This window comes from Dendropsophus ebraccatus, chromosome 5, assembly GCF_027789765.1.
Source record: "Dendropsophus ebraccatus isolate aDenEbr1 chromosome 5, aDenEbr1.pat, whole genome shotgun sequence".
Taxonomy (NCBI): domain Eukaryota; kingdom Metazoa; phylum Chordata; class Amphibia; order Anura; family Hylidae; genus Dendropsophus; species Dendropsophus ebraccatus.
In genome coordinates, this window is record NC_091458.1 from 135,389,994 (window position 1) to 135,406,529 (window position 16,536).

Here is a 16,536-nt window from a genome sequence, read left to right on the forward strand (position 1 = left end):
TGGTCTTTAATTGACAACAAAGGAACCCCTGAAATGTAGCAGCAATTTCAATCAATTACATACTGGTTAAAGGGAAACTCCAGGGAATTGTTTTCATATGAACTGGTTTCATAAAGTTATAAAGATTTGTAATTACTATAAAAACCAAACAAAAAAACCCTCAAGTCTTCCAATACTTATCAACTGCTGTATGTCCTACAGGAAGTGGTGTATTCTTTGCAGTCTGACACAGTGCTCTCAGCTGCCACCTCTGTCCATGTCTGGAACTGTCCAAAGCAGTATCAAATCCTTATAGAAGGAGGTGGCAGCAGAGAGCACTTTGTCAGACTGTTAAGAATACATGACTTCCAGAAGAACAGACAGCAGCTGATTAAAAAAAAAAAAAAAAAAAAGAAGTCAAGTCTTCCATGACTTAATAGAAGTAAAATTACAAAACTGTATAACTTCCTGACACCAATTGATCTGAAAACAATTTATTTCTCCGGAGTACCAGTCTGTAAGTAAATGATTACTATACATTTTCATCATAGTATCTTAAAAGATAGGATTGAACTTGCCTTGTCTCCTTACCAACATAACATATGGAATATCTTTCCAAGGCACTACCAAAGAGAAGTTTTAGCTCTCATTTTGATTCATGAAAAGCAAGTATATTCTGTAATAAGCCGTCTGACATGTGCAGTAGTCTTTAAATATGACACAAAAAAGCCAACAGTAACCGCTGTGTTCCCTAAACCTTTCCTGTGTGTGCATAATAAAGAATTCTACACTGAGCAGAATATATTGAATGTGCGGAAACACATAGGAACGCTTACAGCAGCTTGTTGTGATAGTACATTCAGCAATGATAATGCTGCAAAATATAGAGATGCAAAGAGAAGGATACGTCACAGGTTGAGCATAGTCATTGACGGAGCGGTGGCAATAAATACAAACAATGGACAGTCGATATTTATTCCACATAGGCATGCTATCAGAAGTAACTGGGATGCTCCAGAACTTTAACAAAAAGAAAAAGAAGAGTAAGCTATATGAACTGGATGGGTTTTTTTGCACTTTGAGGTTGAGCTAATCTTACACAACCCCCTTAAGAAAAAAACGGAACCATGCCAAATGAACGTATTGTCCATAACTTTCACAAAAATTACCAAAAACAGATCATTAACTGGGAAACACTACAAACTGCAATACTTCTATGCAATCTAGAGGCCAGGACTGTATTCTCACTTATAGTTTACAACATTTACTGAGCTCCGCTTGTGTGGTAAGAAAGTAGAGGTATTATAGTAAGAAAAATATACTGCAAACATACATAGGGGAGATTTATCAAACTGGTGTAAAGTGAAACTGGCTCAGTTGCCCCTAGCAACCAATCAGATTCCACCTTTCATTCCTCACAGACTCTTTGAAAAATGAAAGGTGGAATCTGATTGGTTGCTAGGGGCAACTGGGCCAATTCTACTTTACACCAGTTTGATAAATCTCCCCCATTGTGTCCAGCAACTGGATTACAGCTCTTAGGTTAGACCTCAAACTACAGAAACTGCCATTGACAACTTTTCCAATGTTTCTCTGCAACATATTTAAACCTCTCTCTGCTGGACTGAGCTGAACGTTAGGGTTGTCTACAAAGAGATTATATATATATATATATATATATATATATATATATGCACAAGTATCCCAGAGTTAGGGTATAAGTCACTGAAAACTGTGCGGATTCCGTCGCTCACACACCACCACCACCCCACATTCTATGTTCAGGCGGATTCCACTGTCTGCCCAAAGAATTGACATTTTAATTTTAAGCCTGAGCTTAAAATGGAGCTTATGTGGTGGGCGGAACTTCAAGTGGGCGAGCGACAGAATCCACGGCATTTACTCTGTGTGGATATACCCTTAGCACCAAGACCAGGGACTCTTTCATTTTGCATGATGGACAATGCACATATTCACATGCATCACAGATGGGAAACCAAAGTCCTGGCCGAGATCTTTCACCCCAGTCTCCATCGGATGTAAATATATTACACTAAAAGGTAGAATGCTGTATTTTTATTAAATGATTTCCTTTAAAATGAATCAGAACAAAATATTGTCTGACAACAGTATAAACTATACTGCACATGGGTAACCTGCAGAATGACTGTGGCTCCAGAGTAGACTGTCACAGACTGTTTCACAGGATGGTTTTATACCTGTATTTTAAAGTAAAAACAAACAAAAAAAAATAACATAAAAGCAAGAAAAATGGGTGACTGTGTAAGGCGGGTATAAAAGTGGAAGCCATTTTTATAAAAGGAATGAGGACATTACATATGAAGCATTCACTCCCATCTAGGTTATTCAGTGGTGGCAGCTGGAAGAGGAGCTGGTGCAATGACTTGCAGTGCATTCTGCCCGCACACCCCGCTGCTGCTCAGTTCTACATTCTCACTGGTGGCAGGTGCTGTGCAGCTCATACAATCATCTGTAGTGGTCTCTGTGGAGGGGGCTGGAGGGCTGCTAAGACCCTGCACCTTCTTGTTTAGATCATTACGCTCTGTCTGTAGTGCCCGGCAGAGCTTTTCTAGTTTTTGGATCTTGGCCTGCAAACCTTCTTGCTCTCGGTCACGAAGAGTTTTCTGGAAAAATGTAAAAAAGATTTTTTTATATTGTTTTAGCTATAGATTATTAATAGTGCAGACTGCATTCAAACATCTATCCACTGTAAACTTCAGGGAGATGTACATACTTAAACCTCCGACAGAAGGTCAAATGTTTGCAGGGAGGTTTAAAGGAGTACTCCGACCTAACATTTTTTAGCCTAGACACCCATCACCTCTAATTTATATATAAAGAATGAAATGCCATCATGTTAAAAGGTAGAAAGAGATTTGTAATTTACTTCTATTAAAAAAATCTTAAGTCTTCCAGTCCTTATCAGCTGCTTTATGTCTTGCAGGAAATGGTGTATTCTCTCAACTCTGACAGAGTGCTCTCTGCTGCCACCTCTGTCCATGTCAGGAACTGTCCTGAGCAGTAGCAAATCCCCATAGAAAACCTCTCCTGCTCTTATGGCTGGAAAGGATACCACTAGGTAGAACATACAGCAGCTGATAAGTACTGGAAGACTCAAGGTTTTTTGTTTTTTTTAATTAAAGTAAATTACAAATCTCTGGCACCAGTTGATTTGAAAGAAACAAATTTTGGTAAACAAGCCCTTTAAAGGGGTATTTCAGGCTAGGGGGCTTTACTGGCTATGGCCGGGGAGAAGTTGGATGAAGCCAATGACATCCATTTACCTCCCCGGTTCCCAGATCATGCTGCTCCGGTCCACGCTGCCCAGCCGCTTCCTGGTCTCTAACCCCACCTCTGCCACTGACTGGCTGTCCGGGCTTGAAACGTCACGTCTCAAGCCCACGTCAGAGACCATGAAGCAGGTAGAAAGCAGCCAGGCAGCGCAGACCGGAGTAGCGTGATCCAGGACCCAGCGCTGGAACTGGGGAGGTAAGTGGACGTCATTGCCCTCATCCACCTCCTGGCCATAGCCAGAAAAGCCCCCTAGCATGGAGTACCCTTTTAAAGGCCAACCCAATAGCTAGAAGGCCACTGTTCAATGCAATTTTGTACAGAATGTTGGCTACAAAAAGTAGTATTTTCCTAAATAAATTTTAAGTAGATGAGCCACTTAGTACAAGACTAGACTGAGACTTATCTCTTCATAGTACGTTGTTCTATGTAAAGTCTCACCTCCTCAGCCATCACAAGCAGCGCCTTATTACTGCTCTCCCATCGTGATCGGTACATGGTTGTCTCTTTCTCTAGCTTCTTGATTTTTTTGGTCATCTGAAGGTCAAAGAACAAAAGGGACAAACTAAGAAAAAGCTTTCACTGCGATACCATAGAGAGCAGTCAGTTAGAAGAGTCCAACAGTATCCAAAGAGAGTGTCAAAGAGTGTGATAAAGGTGACACAAGGGGACACATTCCCTTTAAAGGGGTTATCCAGAATTAGTAAAACATAGCTGCTTTTGATCAGAAACCCCCCGATCTTGTGTGTCGTATTACAGCTCAGTGCAGCAGAGTTGTACGATCACATACAACCAGAGGACAGGTTTAGAAAGCAACTATGGTATGATTTTTCTATTCCTGGATGTAATTAGGGGAGAGGGGCAGCAGGGGAGTTTTTTTTTTTTTAAAGCATGTTAAATGATATAGATTAGAGATTTAGGGCCCTACTCCACCGGACGATTATCGTTCAGATTATCGTTAAATCGCTCGAAGCTAAACGATAATCGTTCGTTTGAATAGCAGTTAACGACTAACGACCCAACGAGAAATCGTTGATCGTTTAATAAGACCTGGACCTATTTTTATCGTTGCTCGTTCGCAAATCGTTCGCATTGAATAAGAAGTCGTTCGCAGTAGTGACGAACGCAATAGCGATGACAAGACGTACGCAAGAACGGTCATAAGTAATGATTATCATTTCATGTAAATGGGTGAACGATTTCAGGTCTGTTGTAATAGCAGTCGTTTGGATCGTTTACCGTTAATTATGCGAACGATAATCGTCTGGTGGAATAAGGCCCTTAGATTAGAGATGAGAAGAGAAATTTATAGTAATAACAAAGAAAAGCCGGGCGACTGGCATCTGGAAAAGCTGGATCCTGTGTCGGGAAACTTCTCCCAGTTTCCCAGGAATGGATCCAACTTTTCCAGCACCCAGGGAGGAGCAGCACAGAGTTAAAAGGCAGCGGCTGATGAACGGATTGCAGAGATAACAAAGCAATGCACTCTGTTATTACTGTAAATCCGCTCATCTATAATATGGATCATTTTTCACCTTTTCCATTTCCTGTTTGAAGGTTGTGAAGACTTCATTGCTTTTAGACAGAGTGTTTTGAAACTCCTCAAACTTCTCGGTATACAAGGCCAACTGCAGGAAATAAGCAGAGTAAAAGGAAACGGAGTTACATTTACATATGGCTGCAGGCAGCACAGTGATTATTGATGGTCTTTGCAGCCTTCTTAAGTCACAAACCGGTCATATATGAAGAAGAAATAACCGTCCCTATCTCATGTGATTGATATTTTAGATATATGCAATTGTACTTAGAACTACACAAAGAGTAGAAGGGAAGAAGTGACTACCTGCTGCTTGAGGTGGGTCTCCTGCTGCTTCATCAGCTCACACATGCGTTGGGATTCCACAGCTTCCTTTAAGAGCTATACATAAAAAAAAAAAACATGATAACAAGGGGTTCATAAAATATCACATTTCTCTCACACAACTGGATGCTCTGGGATTTTCATGCATTTTCTTTATCCTCTCTCAGTATACATGGGTTGAACTAACTATAACTTGTGACCTGTTCCTGACGCACTCACCATCACTGGCAGTGGTCCCTTTTTTCTCAGTCATGTACTTTATATCAATATGCCATTCTAAAAACAGTTCGTTTTAGGAGCGTAATATGACTGACCTAAAAGTTATAAAGTGGAATGATTGTTGGGGCACATCTAGTAGGAACGTCCACCGCATCCTTCAAATGGATGTGTCAAGGTCATATCTCTGACCAGCAAAATGTCTGCAGAGAAAAGTAGCTGTGGTCGAAAGTCACAACCTGATGCAAATGTACGAAACGCTCTCTTCTGTTCCTCACACCAAGCTTTGACTTTTGACCACAGTGACTTTTTTGCTGGTCTATGCTTACTAAAATGTGATTAAAGAAACAGTAGACCATGATACACCCTCCTGGTTACAGATGCACCTACAAGACAAACAATCATTTCACCTCGGGAACCCTGTCAGGACATATCACTAAAAAGAAAACTGTTTTTTTTTTTAGAACAGCACAAGTAATAAAGTTAATTAATGGCGACTTAAGCTAAGTGACTGAGAAAAGGGGCATTACCAGTGATGGCAGGTATGTCAAGAAGAGCTCAACTAGTTATGACCAATCCCTGTACTTTCTGCTACCAATCACGCACTAACGGTCAGTTCACATTGAGGAACATCAAAAATTCGGAGCGGACATGTCAATTCTTTGAGCTGAGAGCTGCGGAGTGTGGAGGCGCCCTATACCTTACATTGAGGTGCTGAGGCAGATGGAAATCCGAGTGGAGTCCGCAACTGGGATTCTACTCAGAATTTCGGCACAGATTCCTCAGTGTGAACGCACCCTTACAGTATAAAAATATATATTAGTTGGATTAAAGGGTAAAAAAAAAAAAAAAAGTAGGAAAAAATTATAGATTCATTTAGTTGGGTGAAATAAAAAAATTGTAGATATAGCACAATGCCTGGATGCAGCTTCTTTAAGCTGCACATGATGAGGGCAAATAAGAGATCGCAAAAAAACTTCTAATAGTCAAGATAAGTAGAAGAAGTAATCGACTTACAAAATCCTTTTCCCGCTGATGACGCTCCTCCACTTCCTTGAGCATTTCTTGAGCCTGCTGCAGTTTAGCGTCCACCAGCTGCTGCTGCAGATCTTTATGTTTGAACACCTTATCAATGTGCTGTACGGGGGAGAAGATGTCAAAGAGAATGAGCCAAAGACACTGCCCTCCTGTGAAAACTTGTTATTTGTGGAGTTTATTATCATTACATTTCATTATATTACTACTTCTTTATGCAGAGAACTCTATATGTTGCTGGAGGGGAAAACAACAAAACACACACACACACACACACACACACACACACACCTTGTCTCCTACCCCTGCTGTGACGTAACCCGGTCTCTCACAGCTTCAGCTACTTCTAAAACGAGCTCAGAATTCCCCACTGCTCACAATGGAGCGTGCGGCTGGAGCGTGAACTGACCGGGTTTTCTGCGGCCGCTATTCAATGAATAGCAGCCAAAGAAAACTGGCACATCAGTTACTTGCAGTGCCACTAGGGGTCCCGGCCGGAGTGTATACCATGTGTATACACTCCGGCTGGGATTCCTTAGAAGGCAGCACTACGTAAGTTCCGTAGCAATGACGGCCATTGTTACAACGGCTGTGATTGTTACGAAACTTATGCAGTGGGAACATGGCCTAAAGTTGTTGTGTTTTGTTTTATTGGTCTCTGCACAACCCCTTTAAACACACACATTCTATCCCCCCCCCCACCACAAAAGAGTGATACAAAAAAGATGTAATAAAAACATACAGTGTCTGACCTCATCAGCTATTTATACCTTTCACGTAAGCATTTATTTTACTTTGTTTCAAGAAAGTATCTAAGCATTTTGGAAGCAACCCGCTGAGTCTGCTAAAACCAGTAGACTATTAGCCTCCATGTGTTTATGCTTCTCGGGCAGCTTACTCACCTCCTCCCTCAGCTCATACTGCTCTATCAGCTTCTTTAGCCTGTCAGCGAGTTCGACATTCTCTTGGCGAAGCTTAGTGTTGCGCTCATTGTGTTGCTCCATTTGAGTCTGGATGTCATTCAGTGTCAACTGGAAGTGAGACGTCACCTCTTTACGTTTCTCCTCTTCTTCACGGGCTCTTTGTACACCCTCCTCCTGCGGCAGTAAACCACAAAAGTTAGAACTTGTCTGAAATTAAAGGTTATCCAGACTTAAGAGTATCATGGCCACTCTCTTTCAGAAACAGCACAACTCTGCTGCACAGTATAGCTGTGCCCCTATTGCCTCATGTGTACAACACCTCTAGCACAGATTATAAAACTATGCACTCAATAACCCAGATTTATCAATTGGTTAGAGTGTTGGCTGGCTAGTCAGAGGCCAATGGACGTGGGTCCAAGAGGTACAAATTTATGACGAACTCTCCTCGAGGAGAGTTAGTATTCTATGAACCCATGTTGATAGGCCTCTCACTAGCCAGCCAAGCAATCTGCTCTGCACTGAAGAGGGGTAACAACCCCGTAACAGCTGATTTTTGGCTAAGATCAAGTGTAATATCTGTTTTTACAGGAACAGAGAACTACACAGATGGAATAAAGGTTGAGGGGTTGGCTGTAGGACCAGTGGATCTGGCCATGAGGTTTCATAGAGGTTGAGAGCCGAGGCGCTAGAAGTGCCCTGGGAGTGATGACCCCAGGGTGCCATAACTCAGTGAGGATGGGCTCCCACTGAGCGAAAGCACTTTGCATGGCGCTTCACTATCACCTCTTTGAGCACTCACCTCTAGCTTTACGGACTTCGGCTGTTGAGAGCTATGAGGAATTTTTATAGATCCGTCCGGATGTCCAGGCTGTTTTACACGGCGCACATTTATTTAATTTATTTTTTATGTCACTCTGTGTTCACTTTACACGTGTGTTTTGTCACAAGGATTTTTAGGTTGCGGTTGCACTTTTGGGTGTTCCCCTGGAGGTCTAGGGGAGGCACGTGTGGCCACCAGGTTTCTTGCCTCCCTGCAATACTGGGTCTCCTTCTGGAGATAGGCAGCCATCAAACAGCTTGGCTATCGAGGGGATATTTGTCCTGAAACCTCGCAGGTGCCTTCTGGCCCGGAGGAGGAGGGGATGTGGTTGGTTGGGGGCCCATCTCTTTTTAGAGAGACTTGCCATAGACTGCACTTTAGTGTGTGGCACCTCTGCACCTTTTTGTGCACTTGGGTGAGAGCACGCTCCTCAGACTGCAGATAGGAAGTCTTTCTTTTTGAAGAGATTGTTTGGCTTGGCATAAAATCCCCAGTCAATGTTCCTACATAGCTGTCTAGCACTTTTTAAATAAAAAATCATCCTTCATGATCTAATTCTGCCTCAGTAAAGCAAATTACCATCTAAAACAATAAACCAGCAGCCATATCCCCAGGACTGTACCATAACCACTGATGTAAAGCATAGCACAACTACTACTCCCATAATGACAAGAAATATCAGGGCAAGATAGGATTTGTAGTTGTTCAACAACACTACAGCTGCTGTGGCCTAATAGGAAGTGTATTTCTGCTTACATAGAAGTAAAATGTCCACTGTAATAAAATAGAAATTTTGCCAACTTGTCTCTGTCCAATAAGACCATTCATACACACCTGGCACTGACGCATTGGCCAAGCCAGAAGGACAATCGCATAACAAGCAGTCGCTCACAGCTTGAAAATGGTATACGGTATAAAGGTCACACTAGCACACGCCACTCACTCATCCCAAGCTGCACGCATGTCACTGTAATACCAGGCAATCACCATGCCAGAGGGACAACCGCTTACAGCTGAAGAAAATGGTATACAGCTGACACTAGCACAACACACACATCCCATTTCTTTAGGACTGGGGCTGCAAGGGTTACTTCCTGTGTTTGGTCTCTTTTTTTTTTTTTTGCAAAGAGAAAACACCAAATATCAGCAAGAGGGAGCATGGACCGCACTTTGAGAAAAAAGGTGACACCTAGTGGCCACATGTTTAAGGGTGATTCAAAGGGGTACTGCAGCGAAAATCTTTTTCTTTCAAATCAACTGGTGTCAGAAAGTTATATAGATTTGTAATGCACTTCTATTTTAAAATCTAAAGTATTCCCATACTTATGAGCTGCTGTATGTCCTGCAGTGGTGTATTCTTTCCAGTCTGACACAGTGCTCTCTGCTGTCATCTCTGTCCGAGATGGGAACTGTCCAGATCAGTAGCAAATCGCCATAGAAAACCTGTACTGCTCTGGACAGTTCCTGACATGGACAGAGGGGGCACTGAAAAGACACCACCACTTCCTGCAGGACATCCAGCAGCTGATAAGTACTGGAAGACTTGAGTTTTTTAAATAGGAGTACATTACAAATCTATATAACTTTCTGACACCAGTTGATTTAGAAAAAAAAATGATTTTTGATGGATAACCCCTTTAAACATAGAAAATGTTAAAAAAAAAAAATGTATATAACAAAGCTACTTGCAATCACAGCCCCTATGCCCCTCTACTTGCCTTTAAGGTCCGGTTGTGCCTTTGCAGCTCCCTACACAGACTCTCAAGCTTACTACGAGCTAGAATGGCCTTGCTGTGTTCATTACGGAGCTGGTCCTTCTCCTGGATGAGCTGCGTCTGCTTTTTCTGCAGGATTCTCATTTGTTTTTGAGAGGTTCTATGTTCTTCCAGCTTTGAGAACATGAGAAAAGAGATTAGGTGGAATCATATCAATGGTGGAAATATTAAAATGCACTCTTAGGATTCACTCACCAGTTCGGCATATTTCTTACAAAGAGCAGCTAGTTTTTCTTCTGGGGTGCTTAGTGTGTTTAAGGTCTGCATTAGCAGGGTGATCTCCTTTCCTGAAATACAGAGACCTAGATGCATGAAAATACTTCAGCTGGGCTGAAGGAGAGTCCAGTAGGGCACATTTACCATAAGCACCAGAATAGGTCTCTGGACCATTTACCCAATGGAGCAACTAAGTGAGTGAGAGTTTGCTCATTTGTTGACTGATCCCTCGCCCCATTACACAAGAACTGATCGCTTTGCCCAATAATTGCGATGTGTAATGGGGCCGTACTACAGTCACAACAGTTGGTCCAGTTCTACCTACTAAAAAGCCCCCAGAGTGTCAAATGGTAGTTTTGTGCTTCTATGGAGTATTACAGGATTCCTTTTAGGGCCCATTCACTCAACGGAATCGGCACAGAGATTTTGCTTGGACCGCCTGCATGCAGACTCCGTGCTGAATCCCGCCTGCTATCTCTTTCAATGGGAGGCCTTGCACGCCTTTCCACTCAAAGAATTGACATGTCTGTAGCTCTTAAAGGGGTTTGCCCCTGAAAGTAAGTGTGTGTGTGTGTGTGTGTGTGTGTGTGTGTGTGTGTGTGTGTGTGTGTGTGTTTCCAGCCTCCATGTCCTGCCAGGGATTGCTAGATTGCTGCCCCGGGTCCGCAGTGCAGCATGTGACCCATCCTTCCATTCATTCTCTAGCCACCAGCAAAGTACAGAACCTAAAAGACGCATAGCCATAGTGTGCATACTGGGCCCAGAGGATGAGGGGTCCTGCTGCTGAGGTGCAAAAATACTGTTTCATGTTGTAGAGAATACCAAGTTAGTGTAGGCTGAGGTACTATGTAGGTTCTCACACATGTGGAGCTATCGCCCATACCTTTAGCTATTGCTACCATGTTAGTTTCCTCCCACTAGGTGTTGGGATCCGATCCCTCTTTGCTATTGGGATGTGACCGCTGGTACTCACCCAGACCCTTAGCTTTCTTCTTGTCCTGCACGCGCTTCTGATCCTTGTCGGTGTCATTTATTGTCCGGTTATCTTCTGCTCCTCGTAGTACCTCCTTCACTCCATTAACCTCTGGCACCACAGGCTCGCTGTCTCCATTCCTAGCAGACTCTGGAGGTCCTTTGTCAGTCTCCTCAGAATCTGCCACCCCTTCCTGTCCGGCATCCACACAGTATGTATTCAATATATCCTCCAGCTGCCTGCTAAGTTCTTCTGAGACATCACATGCAGGAGGGCCATCACAAGCAACTCCCGCACCTGGAAAGAGAACACAATAAGCACCAATACCAGCACAAATGAAAGCATGCGAGCATATGCTGGCCATACATTACTATACTAAAATAAAAAATGTTATGCCACCTGATTACTGTATGCTTCAGTTCTCCCTGCTGGCTGTGTTTACATGGTTTCCAGCCTATATACCATTCTGCAGCCAGTCACTGATCTATACAGTCTACAGCATTACACCACTCAGGGCAGTGATTGGCTGACATAGGTCACATAGGTGTAAGGGCACATTATCACTGGGAGTAAACAGTACAACTGTATCCACAGCTTTGACCCCATACGTATCGCATCTTGGGGCTATCGGTGACTGACTGGGTTTGCTTTATTTCCCAAACATATGTTATGTTTATTATGCTTTAGGTTCTGTAAACTAAAGTGTCTACATTCATAAACTCAGCCAGATGTAGTTATTAGTCTATGTGTGGTCTATGGCTGGGCCACAGGTATGCTGCTGTATATGTTAGAATGCCCTATGCACTAACAATGTAGCCCCAGTACATGATGTGGATGGGGCCTTAGCTGAGAGCAGTAATTCACATTCCAAACTGCTGTCACCTTTAGGTCGAGGAGACACACCGCATCTCATATATCAGTCTGTGCTTCCAGAACTTAAAGGGGTTATCCAGCACTACAAAAACATGGCCACTTTCTTCCAGAGACAGCACGAATCTTGTCTCCAGTTCAGATGGGATTTGCAATTAAAGGAGTAGTTCAGCAAAATAATAAAATAAAATTTAAATCAACTGCTGCCAGAAAGCGCCAGAGATTTGTAATTTACTTCTATTAAAAGATCTCAAGTCTTCCAGTACTGATTAGCTGCTGTGTGTCCTGCAGGAAGTGGTGTATTCTTTCCAGTGCTCTCTGCTGCCACCTCTGTCCATGTCACAAACTGCCCAGAGCAGTAGCAAATCCCCATAGAAAACTTCTCCTGCTATGCAGACTGGAAAAAATACCACTTCCTGTAGGACATACAGCAGCTGATAAGTACTGGAAGACTAGACATTTTTTAATAGAAGTAAATTGCTAATCTCTGGCACCAGTTGATTTGAAAGCTCTATTCACTTCAATGGAACCAAGTTGCAAAACCCCATCCAAGCGGGTGACAAGAGCGGTGCTGTCGCTGGAAGAAAGTGGCCATGTTTTTGTAGCGCTGGATAACCCCTTTGAAAAATACTTGAGAGAGGCTTTTGTGAGCATCTGAAGTGCAGCAAGCTGTAACACCTCTTCCCCCTCCCATACCTGACCCTGCTTCCAGGTATCCATCAGGCAGGGAGGGAGGAGACATTCCAACCTGCACTTATTCAGGGGCTCAGGAAAGCCTCTTTGACTCTTTACCAGAGATTAAAGCATTTTTGTACATCCTGGAAGCACAGACAGATATATGAAAGGGACCATGTGTCCTAACAGCTATCTAACTGTGTCAGCTATTTGGAACCTGCATTACAGCTGACAGATTTTAAAGGGGCACATAACGGTTAACATTAAAGGGGTACTCTGACGAAAATCTATTTCTTTCAAATCCACTGGTTTGAGAAAGACAGATTTGAAATTTACTTCTATTTAAAAATCTCAAGTCTTCCAGTACTTATCAGCTGCTGTATGTCCCGCAGGAAGTGATGTTTTCTTTTCAGTCGGACACAGTGCTCTCTGCTGCCACCTCTGTCCATGACAGGAACTGTCCAGAGTAGGAGAGAGTTTCTATGGGGATTTGCTACTGCTCTGGACAGAGATGGCAGCAGAGAGCACTGTGTCAGACTTAAAGTGACTGTACCACCAGGCCCAGGCTGAAGCACTGCAGGCGGGCCGACCCACCCTTAGTAGGGGGAAACCCTAGCCCCTCTATGATAGGGTTCCATTGATTCTAATGGAGTCACGTCATGGAGGGGCTGGGGTTTCTTCCCACTAAGGGTGGGTCGGCCCGCCTCCAGTGCTTCAGTCTGGGCCTGGTGGTACAGTCACTTTAAAGGGGTTATCCAACACTACAAAAACATGGCCACTATATTCCAGAGACAGCCCCACTCTTGTCTCCAGCTTGGGCGGGGTTTTGCTGCTCAGTTCCATTGAAGTGAATGGAGCTTAATTGCAAACCACACCTGAACTGGAGACAAGAGTGGTGCTATCTCTAAAAGAAAGTGTCCATGTTTTTGTAGCACTGGATAACCCCTTTAAAAGAATACACCACTTCCTACAGGACATACAGCAGCTGATGAGTGCTGGAAGACTGGAGATTTTTTAATAGAAGTATATTACAAATCTATATAACTTTCTGAAACCAGTTGATCTGAAAGTAAAAATTTTTGCCGGATAACCCCTTTAAAAAGAAAATTATCTTTGCCGCCTTTGGCATCAAATAAGAGGTCAGAGCAGCTGTATACCCTGAAGCTGCGCTGTGATCGCTCACTAAATAAGGCCCAAAGCCTATTAGAATTTCCCCGTCCTCGCTGGCTCAGGTGCAGTGTTGTCACGGAAACCAATAACACAGTCCACCTCCTACCTGGACGGCAGTTATCTCGGGATCTTTGTATTTAGTGGTCTCCATGACAACACTGCATCTGAAAGGAATGAGGAGAGATGAGCCGCTCACTTCAGGCTACCGGGCCAGAACTTCAAGCCAGGAGATAACAATGCCAGATACCCTCCAAGCAGGCCGGAACCATCATTACTATACAACCTCTTGTAGCATGCGGTCAGACACTTAGAAACACTTTAAGGAAAAGTACGAATTTCATCCAATTTTAGGTTTAGAAGCCTAAAAAGACGCACACACATAAAAACTCATAATAAAAACCCTGCACAACAGGTCTGGGGGCTCCCCGCCCTCTCAGAAAACACATCACCTCATCCTGGCACAGAGAATGGAGGTGTGGGCAGGGTGGGTGACACATGCCCATCTCCTGACTGCTGGCATGGCTCTGCCCACAGCCTAGCAACAATTATTAGGTAGGAACTCTAATTCCATAAGAAATAATGACCTTTGGAAGCAGAGTTTTCTATGGAGTTCCCCTCTAAGGATGGGCATGAGTGACATTTCGCCGGCACTCACCTTGGTTAGCAGTAGTGCCGGGGGCCGCTGTATCTTGCCCTTCGGGGGTGGTCAGGGGGGCAGCAGGGCTGCTGGGGTTGGGGGAGGCTGGAAGTACAGATGTTGTACAAGTTTGCATTTCCTGGTCCTTCATTGTCTGCGCTGTGAAGAAGGAAGTGAAGAGACTCCACAGAAGAGACGTTAGGAAGTAGAGTCGAGTAGGGCTAAAGGACCTTTGATGACGTCATGCCCATGTGACGGGTCACGTGAGTGGGAGGGGTCAGGATCTGGTGAATATGGCACCGTAGCGTCCGGGAGTCTGTGGGGATGGATCGGATTGGTGCAGAGCGATCACGTGGGTGCCCGGGCGCAATGCACTTGGCACAGCTCGTAGATGCGGTGTTCTGGCATACACATACACTAACGTGTCAGCAGCACTAATGGCGCAGTCCTCGCTCCTCTCTCCAGCCACGTGTCTGTCATGGCGCCATTAAGGGTTGCTTAGTAATAATTAACAGATGGAGCAGAGGTGTGTGTGTGTGTGTGTGTGTGTGTGTGTGTTGTCGTCGATGTATACTGCAGAGAACATTACCTCCGGCAGAACGGTGTGCATGCATCCTGCAGAGCTGTCTGTAAGCGACATGCACTGTGTAACGTTCATCCAGCCATAGATGTGTGTGACTGCAGGGCTACATATCCACCATGCATGCAGCAGAGCTCTATGTGTGTGTGACTGCAGGGCTACATATCCATCATGCATGCAGCAAAGCTGTGTGTGTGTATGTGACTGCAGGGATACATATCCATCATGCATGCAGCAGAGCTGTGTGTGTATGTGACTGCAGGGATACATATCCATCATGCATGCAGCAGAGCTGTGTGTGTGTGTATGTGACTGCAGGGATACATATCCATCATGCATGCAGCAGAGCTGTGTGTGTGTGTATGTGACTGCAGGGATACATATCCATCATGCATGCAGCAGAGCTGTGTGTGTGACACTGCAGGGCTACATATCCACCATGCATGCAGCAGAGCTCTGTGTGTATGTGACTACAGGGAAACATATCCATCATGCATGCAGCAGAGCTGTGTGTGACTGCAGGGCTACATATCCACAATGCATGCAGCAGAGTTCTGTGTGTATGTGACTGCAGGGCTACATATCCATCATGCATGCAGCAGAGCTGTGTGTGTGTGACTGCAGGGCTACATATCCACAATGCATGCAGCAGAGCTCTGTGTGTATGTGACTACAGGGCTACATATCCATCATGCATGCAGCAGAACTGTGTGACTGCAGGGCTACATATCCACCATGCATGCAGCAGAGCTGTGTGTGTGTGTGTGTGTGATTGCAGGGCTACATATTCATCATGCATGCAGCAGAGCTGTGTGTGTGACTGCAGGGCTACATATCCATCATGCATCCAGCCAGAGATTTGTGTGTGACTGCAGGGCTACATATCCATCATGCATGCAGCAGAGCTGTGTGTGTGGATGCAGGGCTACATATCAATCATGCATGCAGCAGAGCTGTGTGTGTGGCTGCAGGGCTACATATCCATCATGCATGCAGCAGAGCTGTGTGTGGCTGCAGGGCTACATATCCACCATGCATGCAGCAGAGCTCTGTGTGTATGTGACTGCAGGGCTACATATCCACCATGCATGCAGCAGAGCTGTGTGTGTGGCTGCAGGGCTACATATCCATCATGCATGCAGCAGAACTGTGTGTGACTGCAGGGCTACATATCCACCATGCATGCAGCAGAGCTCTGTGTGTGTGTGTGTGTGATTGCAGGGCTACATATCCATCATGCATGCAGCAGAGCTGTGTGTGTGACTGCAGGGCTACATATCCATCATGCATCCAGCCAGAGATTTGTGTGTGACTGCAGGGCTACATATCCATCATGCATGCAGCAGAGCTGTGTGTGTGGCTGCAGGGCTACATATCCATCATGCATGCAGCAGAGCTGTGTGTGGCTGCAGGGCTACATATCCACCATGCATGCAGCAGAGCTCTGTGTGTATGTGACTGCAGGGCTACATATCCACCATGCATGCAGCAGAG

The 16,536-nt window shown here is 44.4% G+C and overlaps 1 protein-coding gene across 1 annotated transcript; it reads right to left on the reverse strand.

Moving 5' to 3' along the window:
* Positions 1–2,040: 2,040 nt before the first annotated feature.
* TXLNA (taxilin alpha) lies at positions 2,041–14,720 on the reverse strand. Its single transcript, XM_069972528.1, has 10 exons — positions 14,481–14,720; positions 11,111–11,407; positions 10,117–10,208; positions 9,865–10,035; positions 7,306–7,500; positions 6,386–6,505; positions 5,135–5,209; positions 4,827–4,919; positions 3,733–3,828; positions 2,041–2,624 (listed from the first exon to the last, which is right to left on the reverse strand). The coding sequence occupies exons 1-10, from the start codon at positions 14,611–14,613 to the stop codon at positions 2,343–2,345; spliced, it is 1,554 nt and encodes a 517-aa protein (XP_069828629.1). The 5' UTR covers positions 14,614–14,720; the 3' UTR covers positions 2,041–2,342.
* Positions 14,721–16,536: the final 1,816 nt, after the last annotated feature.